This window comes from Gymnoscopelus microlampas, assembly GCF_963454915.1.
Source record: "Gymnoscopelus microlampas genome assembly, chromosome: 3".
Taxonomy (NCBI): Eukaryota; Metazoa; Chordata; class Actinopteri; order Myctophiformes; family Myctophidae; genus Gymnoscopelus; species Gymnoscopelus microlampas.
The window spans coordinates 25,759,295-25,775,231 of record NC_139940.1 but is presented as its reverse complement, the minus strand read 5'-3'; the positions used below and the strand labels follow the sequence as shown (position 1 = coordinate 25,775,231).

Below are 15,937 nucleotides of genomic sequence, written 5' to 3'. Positions count from 1 at the left end.
TATGATAGATGGTCATGAAAAACGATCAAGAAATAATTCTCACAATCTTTCGTCAAAAGGTGGCACTATAGCACTCAATTGAAAAATGCCAACTTTGAACAGGTACAACTCATGCCCTGTTTCACCTACAGCCATGAAACTTCGATGCACACATGCGTCTCTTCATGCTGAACAACGTTCACACTCTGACTTTTGACCTCTGACCTTTAGATCTTCCACCATTTTGAATGATATGAAAAACAGTTAAAACCTATCTCCTCCTGGGATTTTTGAGTAATCTGCACGAAACTTTTTACACATGAACTTTGGACCTATGCCAAAAAACGTTTGCAAAATATTTTCCATAAGTGAAAAAATGAAGCTTTAATGAGCCAATGAATATTGCAGTTTTATGACAATTATTCATCTGCCCCTAACACATACATGCAGACTTACCATTCTTTGAAACTTTGCAGAAATGTAAAGGGCCATTCCAAATATCACTGAAACCAATCTTACTCCAATTGGTCAAACGGGGGCGCTATAGCAATTTTTTGAAAATGCAAACTTTAAACAGGCAAAAGTCATGCCTCGTTTGGCCGACAGCCATTAGACCTGCTTACACATGTGCCTTGACTAATGAGGAACACATCTATCACTTTGACCAGTAAGCACCGTCCTTAGATTGTCCGCAATCTTGAGCAGTTTGAAAAACACTTAAACCCAGGATTTTTCAGCTATTTGCGTGAAACTGTATCATCTGTGTGATCTCCTTTCACAGGTTCTTGTCTGTTGGTGGCTTCTCGCTTAAATGTGTGCCCCACAACCTGAAGGTCACCAGTTCAAGCCTCACTTGGTGCAGACTTCATCTAAGTTGCATTTCACACAACATGACTATCAATGAATACATCTGCAATTGTTAAAGATAACATGAAATACTTAATTGAGTGTTTTTTTTACATACAGCTGATCTACAATCTCACAACTTTTCAGATAGCAATGAGAGTATGTTTTTTCAATGTATAACATACTTCATTGTGAAAATAGCCGATGTACAATCTGACAACTTTTAATGGTTTGTGAGCTTGTAGATCGGCTACTTTCACTAGTTTTGCTTCTGAGGAGATGTACAATTTCTTCATTGGTAAATGGTTTTGTGAACGAGTTGTGTTAGTGAAACAGGGGCTTGGGTCATGACAGAAGGCAAGAGTTTGTGATCCTCAACAGACAATATCAGCCTGGACAAAGCTATAGCACTATAGGTAGTGTTGCAGCTACCTAAGAGTGCCTCACGATCGCAAGGTTGCCGGTTCAAGCCTCACTTGATGCAGACTCATTTAAGTTGAATTGCAAAAAACATGACTCAATCTATTCCGTTTCCATGGCTGTCTCTCTCTCTCTTCAATCTATTCCGTTTCTATCTTCAATCTATTCCGTTTCCATGTCTCTCTCTCTGTCTCTTCAATCTATTCCGTTTCTATCTTCAATCTATTCCGTTTCCATGTCTCTCTCTCTGTCTCTTCAATCTATTCCGTTTCTATCTTCAATCTATTCCCTCTCTTTCAATCTATTCCGTTTCTATCTTCAATCTATTCCCCCTCTCTCTCTCTCTCTCTCTCTCTCTCTCTCTCTCTCTCTCTCTCTCTCTCTCTCTCTGAGGGTCGGCCATAGCTGAGTGGTTAGGGAGCCAGAGGCTCTGGTTGACCCAGGTACGATTCCAGGCCAGGTCAGCAAATGTGTCGATGAAATGAAATTTGTCCCTGAGCAAGACTCTTAACCCCTAATTGCTCACAGGCCCTCATTGGAAACAAGACCGCAAGGACTTTCATGAACTGACCTGTTAAAGGAATTATCATTTCTCTTTCTCTCTCCTGGCCCCGTATTATCGCTGCTTGCAGCTATATTTCCATTTCTTCTTCTTCTTCTTCTGCCGTTTTTGCCAGTTCTGGCTGAACCGTGCATACGCTTTTTACGAAACTCGGCCATATGATAGATGGTCATGAAAAACGATCAAAAAATAAATCTCACAATCTTTCGTCAAAAGGTGGCGCTATAGCACTCAGTTGAAAATGCCAACTTTGAACAGGTACAACTCATGCCCTGTTTGACCTACAGCCATGAAACTTCGATGCACACATGCGTCTCCTCATGCTGAACAACTTTCACACTCTGACTTTTGACCTCTGACCTTTAGATCTCCCACCATTTTGAATTATATGAAAAACAGTTAAAACCTATCTCCTCCTGGGATTTTTGAGTAATCTGCACAAAACTTTCTACACATGAACTTTGGACCTATGCCAAAAAACGTTTGCAAAATATTTTCCATAAGTGAAAAAATGAAGCTTTAATGAGCCAATGAATATTGCAGTTTTATGACAATTATTCATCTGCCCCTAACACATACATGCAGACTTACCATTCTTTGAAACTTTGCAGAAATGTAAAGGGCCATTCCAAATATCACTGAAACCAATCTTACTCCAATTGGTCAAACGGGGGCGCTATAGCAATTTTTTGAAAATTGAAACTTTAAACAGGCAAAAGTCATGCCTTGTTTGGCCGACAGCCATTAGACCTGCTTACACATGTGCCTTGACTAATGAGGAACACATCTATCACGTTGACCAGTAAGCACCGTCCTTAGATTGTCCGCAATCTTGAGCAGTTTGAAAAACACTTAAACCCAGGATTTTTCAGCCATTTGCGTGAAACTGTATGATCAGTGTGATCTCTTTTTTCAGAGGTTTGTCTGTTGGTCCAATAGCGTCCCGCTTAAGTGTATGTCTCACAACCTCAAGGTCACAGGTTCAAGCCTCACTTGGTGCAGACTTCATCTAAGTTGCATTTCACACAACATGACTATCAATGAATACATTTGCAATTGTTAAAGATAACATGAAATACTTAATTGAGTGTTTTTTACATACTTCATTGTGAAAATAGCTGATCTACAATCTCACAACTTTTCAGATAGCAATGAGAGAATGTTTTTTCAATGTATAACATACTTCATTGTGAAAATAGCCGATGTACAATCTGACAACTTTTAATGGTTTGTGAGCTTGTAGATCGGCTACTTTCACTAGTTTTGCTTCTGAGGAGATGTACAATTTCTTCATTGGTAAATGGTTTGTGAACGAGTGATCTCAGTGTTAGTGAAACAGGGGCTTGGGTCATGACAGAAGGCAAGATTTTTTTCATCCTCAACAGACAATATTAGCCTGGACAAAGCTATAGCACTATAGGTAGTGTTGCAGCTACCTAAGAGTTTCTCACGACCGCAAGGTTGCTGGTTCAAGCCTCACTTGATGCAGACTCATTTAAGTTGAATTGCAAAAAACATGACTCAATCTATTCCGCTTCCATGGCTCTTTCTCTCTCTCTCTCTTCAATCTATTCCGTTTCCATGTTTTTCTCTTCAATCTATTCCGTTTCCATGTCTCTCTCTCTGTCTCTTCAATCTATTCCGTTTCTATCTTCAATCTATTCCGTTTCCATCTCTCTCTCTCTCTCTCTCTCTCTCTCTCTCTCTCTCTCTCTCTCTCTCTCTCTCTCTCGTTTTGAAAAGGTTCTTAAGTTTTGAAAGGTTTGAAAGGTTTGAAAGGTTTGGAAGGTTTAAGGTTCTAAACGTTTGAAAGGTTCTTAAGTTTTGAAAGGTTTGAATGGTTTGAAAGGTGTTAAAGTATTAGTAGTGTTAAACGTTTTGATAGTGTTGAATAGTGTAACATAGTTTCCATCTCTCTCTCTCCCTCTCTCTCTCTCTCTCTCTCTCTCTCTCTCTCTCTCTCTCTCTCTCTCTCTCTCTCTCTCTCCGCAAGGACTTTCATGAACTGACCTGTTAAAGAAATTATCATTTCTCTTTCTCTCTCCTGGCCCCGTATTATCGCTGCTTGCAGCTATATTTTTTCTTTTTATTTGTATAGTTTATTTTTAATTCACGTTTGTTGTTTTCAAACGTGTTAACCATCAGGTCTGCTACGGATCTACAGGTCTACGTCATGGCAGAGACGTCACTTTTCAACTCTGCAACAGACGGCCCTTGTGTGTGTGTGTTACACGCAAAATCGTTACCCAAAGAATTCGGTCTGAGCAATGAGCATGCGCAAAATGGCGGCTCCCATGGATCCTTATTATCATTTGTATCGTCTTTCTAAGACTATTTCTACGTGGATTTTATTGTTTATAAAGTAGGATGTGGCCATGCAAAATGGTGGTGTCCCATGGATTTGTCAAATATTCGCGGTAAAAAAAATATTTTACCGCGAATTATTTTCATATTTTTTTCTGTTGGTGACAATTGTAGTGCGTCCCATGGACGCAACGACGGTGCCATGAATGCGTCCTTTTTCAATACGGTGCGTCAGAGACGCAGGACGAAACCTTTTACACATGAACTTTGGACCTCTGCCGACAAAACGATAGGAGTGGATTTTTTCTAAGTGAAAAAATGCAGAAGTTAGGAGCCAATGACGGAGATGTGTGAGATCTAAAGGTCAGAGGTCAAAAGTCAGAGGGTGAAAGTTGTTAAGCATGAGGAGACGCATATGTGTATCCAAGTTTCATGGCTGTAGGTCAAACAGGGCATGATTCAAAGTTGGCATTTTCAATTGAGTGCTATAGCGCCACCTTTTGACGAATGAGTGTGAGAATTATTTCTTGATCGTTTTTCATGACCATCTACCATATGGCCGAGTTTCGTAAAAAGCGACTGCACGGTTCTAGCCTGGTAAACCCTCCCTCCGGAAATCTCATTTCCATTTGATTTCAGGAAGGAGTCTGGTCTGAAACGCCTTTCTCCAATAATCGCTCTGCTCGCCGAGCCGACGAGCCTATCAGCGTCGTCGCTCATTGTTCTGTGATTGACAGCGACAGTTGGCCAATCAGGTGGCGAGTTCGAGTGAGCCCGAATGAACCCGAGTGCAGCCTGAGAGCCGCCGACAAAAGACGAACGGCAGCCATTGTTGTTGTCCGAGTGCCGTCACTTCTTAGTTTCGTTCTTAAAACGGTCTCAAACTTCTTTTTTGAGGCACGGTATTTACTATTAACATCGTTTGGATAGAATTTAGTTGTTTAACTTCATATATGTGGTCAATTAATCATGACAGAGCCTATTTAAAAATATAAATTTAGAGAACCGGCAGGGGCGGGGAGTGACACGCATGTATCCCAATAAGGCAACCTATTTTCGGCATGGCCGTCCCAAAAGTCCCGTTGCGTTACATAGTCTGGAGCTCGTCAAAATGAACTGCTCATTGGCTGAAGGGGAAAAACGATCATTGGTTGAAGGGGTTGTCAGTCAACGGTATTACTCCCGCCCAACTCCAGCCCACAGCGATTATTGCAGAAAGGCGTTTCAGACCAGACTCCTTCCTGAAATCAAATGGAAATGAGATTTCCGGAGGGAGGGTTTACCAGGCTAGCACGGTTCAGCCAGAACTGCGAAAAGTGGCAGAAGAAGAAGAAGAAGTGACAGAATAATGCCAATAATAAAACAGGTCCAGAGCTGAGCTCTGGCCCCGTAACTAGAAAATACTGTTCCTGAAGAAACAGTGTGGGATCGCTAAGAATGTAGTTGGTATTGAGTATTGATAGTTTTATAAGTGTTAAAGGTGTTAAAGTATTAGTAGTGTTAAAGGTTTTAAATGTTTAAGGTCTGAAAGGTTCGAAAGGTTTAAGGTTTGAAAGGTTTAAGGTTCTAAACGTTTGAAAGGTTCTTAAGTTTTGAAAGGTTTGAGAGGTTTGAAAGGTTTGAAAGGTTTGGAAGGTTTAAGGTTCTAAACGTTTGAAAGGTTCTTAAGTTTTGAAAGGTTTGAATGGTTTGAAAGGTGTTAAAGTATTAGTAGTGTTAAACGTTTTGATAGTGTTGAATAGTGTAACATAGTTTTTTAGGGTAAAACAGTGATTGCTAGGGTATAATAGGCATTTGCTATGGTCTAGTTGGCAGTGCAGTTTCTAATTAGTCCCCCCAGGAATTCGCGATCGCGGAAATTACCGCAAATTTGAAGGCCATCATTGGATTTCAAAGCCGTCCGCGGATTACAAGGTATAATGCAGAAAATCTTGGTAAAACACCGCCGTACGGAGAAGTATTCTCTCTCTGTCTCAGGGCAGTGCGAGCTGCTGCTAAACCCCCCCCCCCCTCCTCTCACACACACAGGCATGTAGAGGGAGAGAGAAAGAGAGAGGGAGAGAGAGTGAAAGTGCTGCGCAACTACAGCCCAACTTCAAAGCAAGTTAACGATGGCTCGTTGACCCCAATGTGACCACTAGGCAATCAACACTGAACAGCACTAATTAACTAATTAATTGCACCTGTGATTCTTGTATCTGTCCGTGCAGCCTAACTTCAAGTGTGACTTCTAAGTTCTACTTCTCCTCAGAAGGACAACTTTATTATTTCCCTTCCTGAATGACAAGAGTATTATTATTGCATTTGGCTATGTGCAATAACTGCAAGCCAATGTTCAGAGGCATTGTCAGTATTTGTATTAATTTCTTTCATTCATATTTCTTTAGTCGCCAATAATTCAAGCCTGTGTTTTGAGACATATTGTCTTGTATTTCTACAAAATAAATGGTAAAAATGCATTCTACATGCATAAATACAAAAATAATAAAAAATAAAAAATGATTGGATCGGTGATTACTATCGGCCTGATCGGACCACCTCTATTTATAACCAGTAACATTCACTCAATTACTATGTTCCACAGTATTTTAGTGTTTTAGAATGGTATAACAATTAATTGTATCTATTTCAATATGGAATTTACTTGATTATTATAACTTAATTTGTTTTAGCTTGATAACTGGCAATTTCAGGTTGTTTTTTAATGCCCGGAATATTAACGATAAGCCACGGAATCAAGAATTGCTCTCCGCGGAATCAAGACTTGCTCTCCGTGGAATCTAGACTTTTTCTCCGCGCTTTCCTGGGGGGACTATCTAATAGGCGATTGCAAGGGTAAAACTGGTTGCTAGTCTAAAAGTACAAATTATTTCAAAAAATTCAAATGGTAGCCGATATGTCCTAAGTAGGCCGAACGTAGAGTAGAGTTGGAACGGAGTTTGTAGCTAAAAGTATAAAGGACTAGTTAGGGTCCAAAAAACGGGCGGAATATGGTATATAACTAGAAAGTAGTTAAGTTTTATAAGTGTTAAAGGTGTTAAAGTAGTAGTAGTGTTAAAGATTTTAAAGGTTTAAGGTTCTAAAGGTTTGAAAGGTTTAAGGTGTTAAAGCAGGGGTCCTCAACTACAAATCTTGAAGGTCCACAAATCATTTTTTGAATAAGCCAAAGGTCCGGTCATTAAAGTCGGTCAATCAAGCCAAGCTTATCAAATCGGATCCCCTCCCAACCAACCAACTTGACAATACTGGGGTGCAGAGTATGAAAACATAAATGAAAAAAAAACATGTTCCTTTTAACTAAAATAAATACTAACATAAAACTAAAAATCATTTTAATTTGAACAACAATTCAAATACTTTATTACGCCCCCTCCAAGAATCCCCCAAAAATATATCAGGAGGGGGTTAAAGAACCCTCTCTTTTTAAATACAGGCAAGTGAGCACAGGAAAGGAGGGGGACTGCTGTGTTGTTCTTCCACTAAATCCTCCCCCCCTTAACGCCAGAGGTTAATCTCATAATGTACTCACCAGTGCCAAGCGTTTATTGTTGTTTTTTGTTTTCTTCATGTCGCCATAGACCCCGCTAAAAACGGTAAAACTCGCGTTCATTTGGTTCGACACAAACACGGGATCCGTGTGAAACAAACAGTGAAAACTGCGATCCGATCCTCCATTTTGAAGTTACAGCCTATAACGTTAGACAGGGCGATGCGAGGAGAAAAACCACAAAGGAGCTAAATCGATTCAAAGCTGATTCCTAGACAGGAAACAGATGCGAGCGAAAAAAACGGAACCAGTTTTATTTCGTTTCCGGTCGGCCCCCGGAACCGGAAGGGGTCGGAAAAAAATCCGGAAAGTGCACTTTTTCGGTTTAACATGGGATTTCAAGTTTGCGTAGATCTACGCGACTGGCACGCTGCGGCTTTAAATTGGTTCGCGTAGATCTACGCGATTGGCAGTCAATGTGTTAAAAGTTTTAACTCTACTCTCAACTCAGCAACTCAACTTTGTCACCACATCACTTGTACCTGTAAAACCTGTGATGTGGTAATACAGTTGAGTTGATCTGAGCAGATGAGCAGGGCTAAAGGTCAACCTCAAGGGGGCAGCGTTGCATTAGGTAATACTGCAGAGTCAGCTTTTTCCATTTACGTATCCATTCATTTAGTAAAAAAAACATTTAAAAAAATTAAGAGGTTTCAATTCAATTCAATGGTTAGAAGCTGAACACATCCTTAATGTACAGTAAGTTATGTCATTGTTAACAACATTATTAACACTTTTTTACATAAATTAATTTAATATACTTGATTGTATTTGAATATAAGATACGGGCTGCTATTTACCTGCACACTCGTTGGGCCTGCCTGATGATCTTCTGGAACCGTCTCCTCCAGAATTTCCTCATACATGTCCCTCAGTGACGGTCCGGCGACATCAGAGTCATTTTCTGCTCGCGTCTTCTTTCCTTGCGGTTCTTCTGGGTCAGGTGTCTCACTCTCAGATTGGATCATCTTCTCCACTAACTTCTGTAGCGCAGTTGTTGCCTCTTTTTTGTTGCTTAGTACATTAAAATAACGGTCTTTGAAGCGGGGTCTAGGATCGTTGCCAAGTAGTACAATGGCTCAGTGAAAACGTTAGCAAATCTGTCAGTCACCGCTTGTAGTAGAGTAGAGTGCTCTTCGAGGTGCCGACCCCACTGTCTGTTGCAACCGTCTTGCTCAGGAAACGTTTTAGTGCGAGAACTGATGGAATCACGTCAGCCGCATTAGCTGAATGAGAACTAATCTCACGGGTTAACTCTTCGAATGGTGCGAGAAGCGTGGTCATTTTTTCTATGAGGCCCCACTTGTATGCGCTCAACTTTTGATTCGCAGGGAGCTCATCATGTTCTGTCCCATAGACACCAAGTGCCCTCTTCTGCTCATAAAGTGTTTTCATCATATAAAATGTGCTATTCCACCTCGTTGCGACATCCTGTTGGAGCACCTTGTGAGTTTGATCCAGCTCCTTCTGTATGGCTTTCAGCCGAGAGGTGGCCAGTGGAGAGTGCCTAAAATGTCCTACTATTTTTCTCCCAACAGCGATACAGTCAGAGATGCTTTGCTGGCTTAAAGGACAACTTTGTTTTTTTACAACCAAGGTTTATATTTTAGCTTGTAATTAAAGTAAATAAAAGATGAGTGTTCTTTTTTTTTCATTTACTGCTTTCTATAGTTTTAGCAATTTTCGCGCTATTTTTTACAGTGGGCGGGGGCATTCTGTCCGGTGGCTAAATATGCATTTTTTACACAATAAAAAAGGTCCTGTGCTCTTTGATGGCCAGATGTGAGTTATTGGGGTCTAGAAGAGCTACTGTAAATAATAATAAAGAAAACGCCGGGTTATTGTGTAAAAAAAGACATATTTAGCCACCGGACCACTGTAAAAAAGATGGTGAAAATTGCTAAAACTATAGAAAGCAGTACATTTAAAAATTTTAACACTCATCTTTTATTTACTTTAATTACAATCTAAAACATAAGCCTTGGTTGTAAAAAAAACAAAGTTGTCCTTTAACACACCATCATGTATGGCTAGCTGCAGTGTATGAGCCATGCAGCCCAGGCTTTTAACACCACAGTCTCTCATTCCCTTCTCCATATTGCGGGCGTTGTCACGCAGCACAACGTGCACCTTATCTTTTGGTATGTTCCACTGAGCAAACATTCTGTTAAATGCGTCAGCTATGTTGGTCCCTGTGTGTGAACAATTAAATTCTTTTGACTGCAACACAGCTCTGTTTACATTAAAGTTGTCGTCAATCCATTGAGCAGTAAGGCTTAATATGCTCGTCTGGCTCACGCCAGAGCTCCAGATGTCCGTCGTAAAGCTCACGTCATTTACATTGCTGTCCAACAACTTCTGGATATGTGCGGCTACGATGTCATATAAAGCAGGGAGGGAAGTGTCGGTAAGGTACTTGCGACTTGGTAGGGTGTAACGCGGGTCCATATGTTGAATCAAACGGCGAAATCCAGGATCATCCACGATAGAAAATGGCTGGTCGTCCAGAGCGATCATCTCCATGATCTTATTTGTGATTGTCGCTGCCTTTACACTGTCTTTAACATATGTTTTGTTTTGTTTTTCAATGATTGGCGTATGGGGCTACCCTCTGTGGCTGTTGTTGCTTTTGGCTGCGTGGTTTTAGTTTTGGTTTTAGCGCCTTCCTTTCCCAATAACTCTTTGACAAGGCTCTCATGGCGGTTGTGCAAATGAGTCCTCATGTTGGTAGTGTTAAATGATTTTACATGGGATCCTCCTCGCAAAACTTCGCCATTGCATATTGCAATTCTTGGGTCTTCAGGTTTAACCTTGAATTATGCCCAGACGGCCGACATCTCTCTTTTTTTTATCCTCTCTTTACTTGGTTTCTTGTTTACTGTTGTCTCGGCCTGACAAAACAGTGGGTTGTCTGAGAAGTTGCAACCGGCTTTATCATACGTTTGTGGGCAAGAAGAAGATAGCAATTTTAAGAATAGAGCAACAACACGCCCATTGCCACACCTCCAGCCGCAAATAACAGAGTCGGCATAATGTATAGTGGGTTGTGTGGACGTAAGATATTGTTTGGGGACAGCGGGAGCTGCCTTGTGCGTAATTAACGGGTAGTGGGTAGTGCCAAGGGATAGTGCACCGCGGAAGATGTGTGTGCGTGCGTGCGTGTGCATACAGCATCCATCACACATTCTCTCACACACACACACACACACGCACACGCACACGCACACACGCACACACACACCAGGTAGCCCTGGTTGTTATTGTCAGTGAATCTCTCTGTCCTGCTCACTCTCTCTCTCTGCCCGCTACAGGATTGTGTCTTATTATGAAAGGCAACAAAAGCCCATCCTGGATCAATTAGATAAGTTCAGGTGTCATGACCGTGAGCACTTCCCCTGGGCCTGCAACAAAGGGACCGTGATGAAGGGTGGAGGCCAGTACATCGAAACATTCGACTATCCTTCCACCTCTTGGCAACTAAGAGAAAACTTCAAAGATGATGATGATGTATACAAGATGCACAGGTGAACTTAAGAAAGACCCAAGGCACTGCATTCAGTTGAGTTTTTTTTAAAAGCCTTTATTTTGTCATGGCTTGCTTGGCAAAGTTAAAAACACAGGTGACCAGCGTGTTTCGGCTCAGGGGCCTTCATAGGGTCCAATAGCTATGACATGCACACACTCGTCACTATATAGCGACCACAGACTGTCACTCATCATTAAAAACTCATTACAAATAGAGGTGTAGAAAGTTAATTTCTGATTTCCTGTACATGCCCAGGTTTACTTATATTCTATGGAAGATGGATTTCAGAAGCATCTTGGTGGCAATGGACACCGAAACAAAGGTAGGACTATAGCCATTTACACTGAGTACGATATACTATAACTATAACACGATAATGAATTACTGTATGTGAGCGTCCACACCGAAGAACGATAACGTTATGTAAACAGTGCACCAAACACGCACTGTGCAGTAGGCTACAGCTGTGTCAGCTGATTATTAATTATAAGAAGGTGAGCTTACCTTCAGTAATGCCAGCTAGCCTAAACGCTATCCTTAGCTATTCAGAATAAAGTGCATAATAAAACAAAATTGTTTTATAGGTAATAAAGTATTAATAGTGTTAAACGTGTTAACACATTACCTACTATCCACGGTTCTACTCGTGAATCAAAATGTACCCCTTTACCTGCCACGGGCTCATTCACGGTTTAAACCGTGAATGTGTTTTTTCATTGATTTACTGTATATTACACTCTTGCGCAGCCTGTGCGTTAATATTGGACCTGTAGATGAAGGGGTTAACCGAAAAAACACGTCATCAGTCAGCTGATCACAAACAGCTGTTTGCCCATTTGTGACAAAATGGAGACGGACGGTAGTCCTGCAGCGTCGGGCCGTCGGCCATTGCGCCCAAACATTTGCGAGAGACAGAGAGTGACGGTGATCGGAGTGAAAAGAGTGGGGGTTGGTAACAGCAATAGAGTTAAAATTATTTTTGAGACAGGTCAGTCAGTTTGTGAGTCAGTTAGTGATTGAGAGAGTGTGTGTGTGTGTGTGTGTGTGTGTGTGTGTGTGTGTGTGTGTGTGTGTGTGTGTGTGTGTGTGTGTGTGTGTGTGTGTGTGTGTGTGTGTGAGAGACTGCGTGAGAGTGTGTTAGAAAGTGTGAGCGTTTGAGTGTCTTTAGTTTAGTTTTAGTTTTTTAGTTTTATTTCAGTCGAGAGAAGAGAGGAGAGGAGATCATATGGTGTAGTGTAGTCGGAGAGAGAGGAGAAAAGCTTGTAGTTATCGGGGAGAAGAGGAGAGATAATTTGGTGTGGTCGGAGAGCGGAGCAGAGAGGAGAGGAGAGGTCAGTTATAGTGATCGGGAGAGGAGAAGAAAAGAAAAGAGGAGATCAGATATAGCGTAGTATAAGATAATACTGTCTCTCTCTGTGATAATATGAGGGCAAAAAAAAACTCAAACAAACAGGGGCGCCAAACAAGTGACCGGTTCGCTACGCCAGCAGACACTGTTGGAGTCGTTGATGACTCGGGCTACTGGGGCACAACCAGCGCCGCTTGTGGACGATAAGAAGTGGTTACGCCAGTTACTGGGATTGGGCCCGCAGCGGGCCCATCTACTGCCGCGGTACCGACCGATGGTGTTCGTCGGAGCGGCAGGACCCGTCCGGAGCCCGGAGCTCACTTCAGCAGTGGTAAGATTATTTTTTATTGTGTTTTATTGTGTGTGTTTGGTGGACTAGACACGAGAAGTTGTTGCCAGGTCTGCTTATAAGTTATAAGAGACACACACACACACACACACACACACACACACACACACACACACACACACACACACACACACACACACACACACACACACAGGATGATAATGTAGCCTATATAATTACTATGTTCTATTGTGTGATGCCTTATACAATTGCTAAAACCCCACAAAGCAATGGTACATGGAGGCTATATATTTATCATGCATGTGTGTGGTGCCATAACAAATAGCAGATCTACAAGCTCGTTGTGAGTTTGTAGATCTGCTCTTTTTATTATTTTTTTGGAGGGGGATGCATGTGCACACAGCCCCCCTGTGTGTTGATCTGAATTGGACTGACTATAGATTCACACACAACACTGTAGCACCACCAACACACTCTGTCTGATTATGAATGATGATAATGTAGGCTATGTATTTACTATGTTCTATTGTCGGATGCCTCATAAAAATAGCAGATCTACAAGCTCTTTGTGAGTTTGTAGATCTGCTATTTTTAGTCGCTCTGTCTGGACACGAGTGTTTGCTAAAAGTCTAAATTGGTATTTTGTGTATGTATATTTACAGCTAACCGACAGCCCTGCCGACTTTCTACAGCTACTCCTGCCTGATGTTCTGCTCCAGGAGATATGCAACCAAACCAACTCATATGCTAAGCAGAGACTTTCAGAGAAGCCACATGCCAAAGGAAACCGTTGGACAGCATTGACCGTTGTAGAGCTGAAGCGTTTCCTGGGGCTGCTGTTTCTGTCTGGGCTTGTTTCCAAACCTGAGCTTTCACACTACTGGTCAACCGATGAGAACCTAGTAACACCGTTCTTCGGCAGGACCATGAGCAGGAACCGCTTCCAGTTGATTTGGAGCAATCTTCACTTCAATGACACTCCTTCTAAAGACCCGATAAGTATGGCATCAAATCTTATATGCTCTGTGACTCAACGACCGGCTATCTTCACAACATGAAGCCAGACTGTGGCATCAAGTGTTCCATCCCGGATACCGTCACCTACCTGCTAGGAGGCCTTGCAGGTGAAGGATACCGATTGTGGATGGACAACCTCTACAATAGCAATCTCTACAATATAACCCTGTAACAATTGAGCACACACACACACACACACACACACACACACACACACACACACACACACACACACACTCTCTTTATTACTTTGAAAAGAAAGACTTTGAGCTGTGTTGCACTTGATATGCCATGTGATAAAATGTGTTCAAAAGCAGTTTTTTTTTTATAAAGTATTGTTTACATGACTGATGTCAATGAAGGCGAAAAATAAACGTCAAAGACTTGAAATCATTTTTTATGTCTAAACGTGTTTCTTTCACTAAAACTCTGAATCCAAGAGAAAGCTGTATGCAACTACCTCTAGCTAAAAAACAGAACATGCTATAAACTTACTTTTTTCCCAGATGAAAGAAGAGATTCTAAGCTTTATTTTGAGATATTCCATGTGTCCATAGTCCTAGCACAAAACATTCTGTGTGTCCTCAAAGATTTTTATGACTCTAAACGTGTTTATTTTACTAAATCGCTTATATCTCTGAATCTAAAGCAGTTTTTTTTCATTTTTTATTTTTATAAAGTATTGTTTACATGACTGATGTCAATGAAGGCGAAAAATAAACGTCAAAGACTTGAAATCATTTTTTATGTCTAAACGTGTTTCTTTCACTAAAACTCTGAATCCAAGAACAAAGGACAGTTTTTGGTGAAAACAAGCTGTATTCAACTACCTCTAGCTAAAAAACAGAACATGCTATAAACTCACTTTTTCCTTCAGATGAAAGAAGAGATTCTAAGCTTTATTTTGAGATATTCCATGTGTTCATAGTCCTAGCACAAAATGTTCTGTGTGTCCTCAAAGATTTTTATGACTCTAAACGTGTTTATTTTACTAAATCGCTTATATCTCTGAATCTAAGAAAAAAAGGTCATTTTTTGGTGAAAGCAAGCTGTATTCAACTACCTCTAGCTAAAGAACAGAACATGCTAGAAACTCACTTTTTCTTTCAGATGAAAGAAGAGATTCTAAGCTTTATTTTGAGATATTCTATGTGTTCATAGTCATAGCACAAAATGTCCTGTGTGTCCTCAAATATTAGTCAGAATGGTCAAAATCCCTGGCACTGAGGGAACCTTTTCTGAAAAACCCCTCTGGCAGGGAATGTGTTAAAGTACTTAAAGGTGGGAAAGTATTAGTAGTGTTAAATGTGTTAACGGTTTTAAAGGTGTTAATGGTTTTAAAGGTGTTCAAGTATTAATAGTGTTCAAAGTGTTGATAGTGTTGACAGTGTTGAGTAGTGTTAAATGAATTTTTTTAAGGGTAAAACAGTGGTTGCAAGGGTCTAATAGCTGGTTTCTAGGGTATAATAGGCGGTTGCTAGGGTCCAATAGGCAGTTGCTAGGGTATAACAGTGGTTGCTAGGGTCTAATAGGCGGTTGCTAGGGTCTAACAGGCGGTTGCTAAGGTTTAAAAGGAGGTTGCTATGGTCTAATGGGTAGTTGCTATGGTAAAACAGTGGTAAGGTCTAATATGCAGTTTCTATGTCCAATATGCAGTTGATAGGGTAGAACAGGTGGTTGTTACTAGGGTGCCTACTTGTTGTCAATTGTTTTATGAGCTCTTGTTTTATTGGATCTTGTTTATTTGATACACTTATTTGTTTGAGCTCTTTCTTATTTGATTTTCCTATTTGTCTCATCTGCTTAAGAAAGTAGGTAGCTGATATATTGCACTTTTACCTTAGCGCTAGGTATACTCTTAGTTGCTTGTTTTAGACTACTGGTGATTAGTAGTTTCTTGCCTACCTATGTTGAATGCACTTTTTGGAAGTCTCTTTGGATTAAAGCGTCTGCTAAATGACTGTAATGTAATAAGCCGTTGCTATGCTTCACTGGAGCTTTTTGGAAATGCAAAATGGCATTTCCCCTGAAATGAATGGGATTTTTGCAATTAAAAGTTAAATATCTCTAAAAGTACA

The 15,937-nt window shown here is 40.8% G+C and overlaps 1 protein-coding gene across 1 annotated transcript in view; it reads left to right on the top strand.

Annotated features, from left to right (window-relative positions):
- The window catches only part of LOC311041982 (uncharacterized protein), a 32,733-nt gene that overhangs the window by 8,964 nt on the left and 7,832 nt on the right, over positions 1–15,937 (top strand). The window contains exons 3-4 of the mRNA XM_084052481.1: positions 10,970–11,182; positions 11,440–11,506. Coding sequence (XP_083908607.1) covers positions 10,970–11,182; positions 11,440–11,506 — 280 coding nt within the window. The remainder of the gene's footprint in view (positions 1–10,969; positions 11,183–11,439; positions 11,507–15,937) is intronic.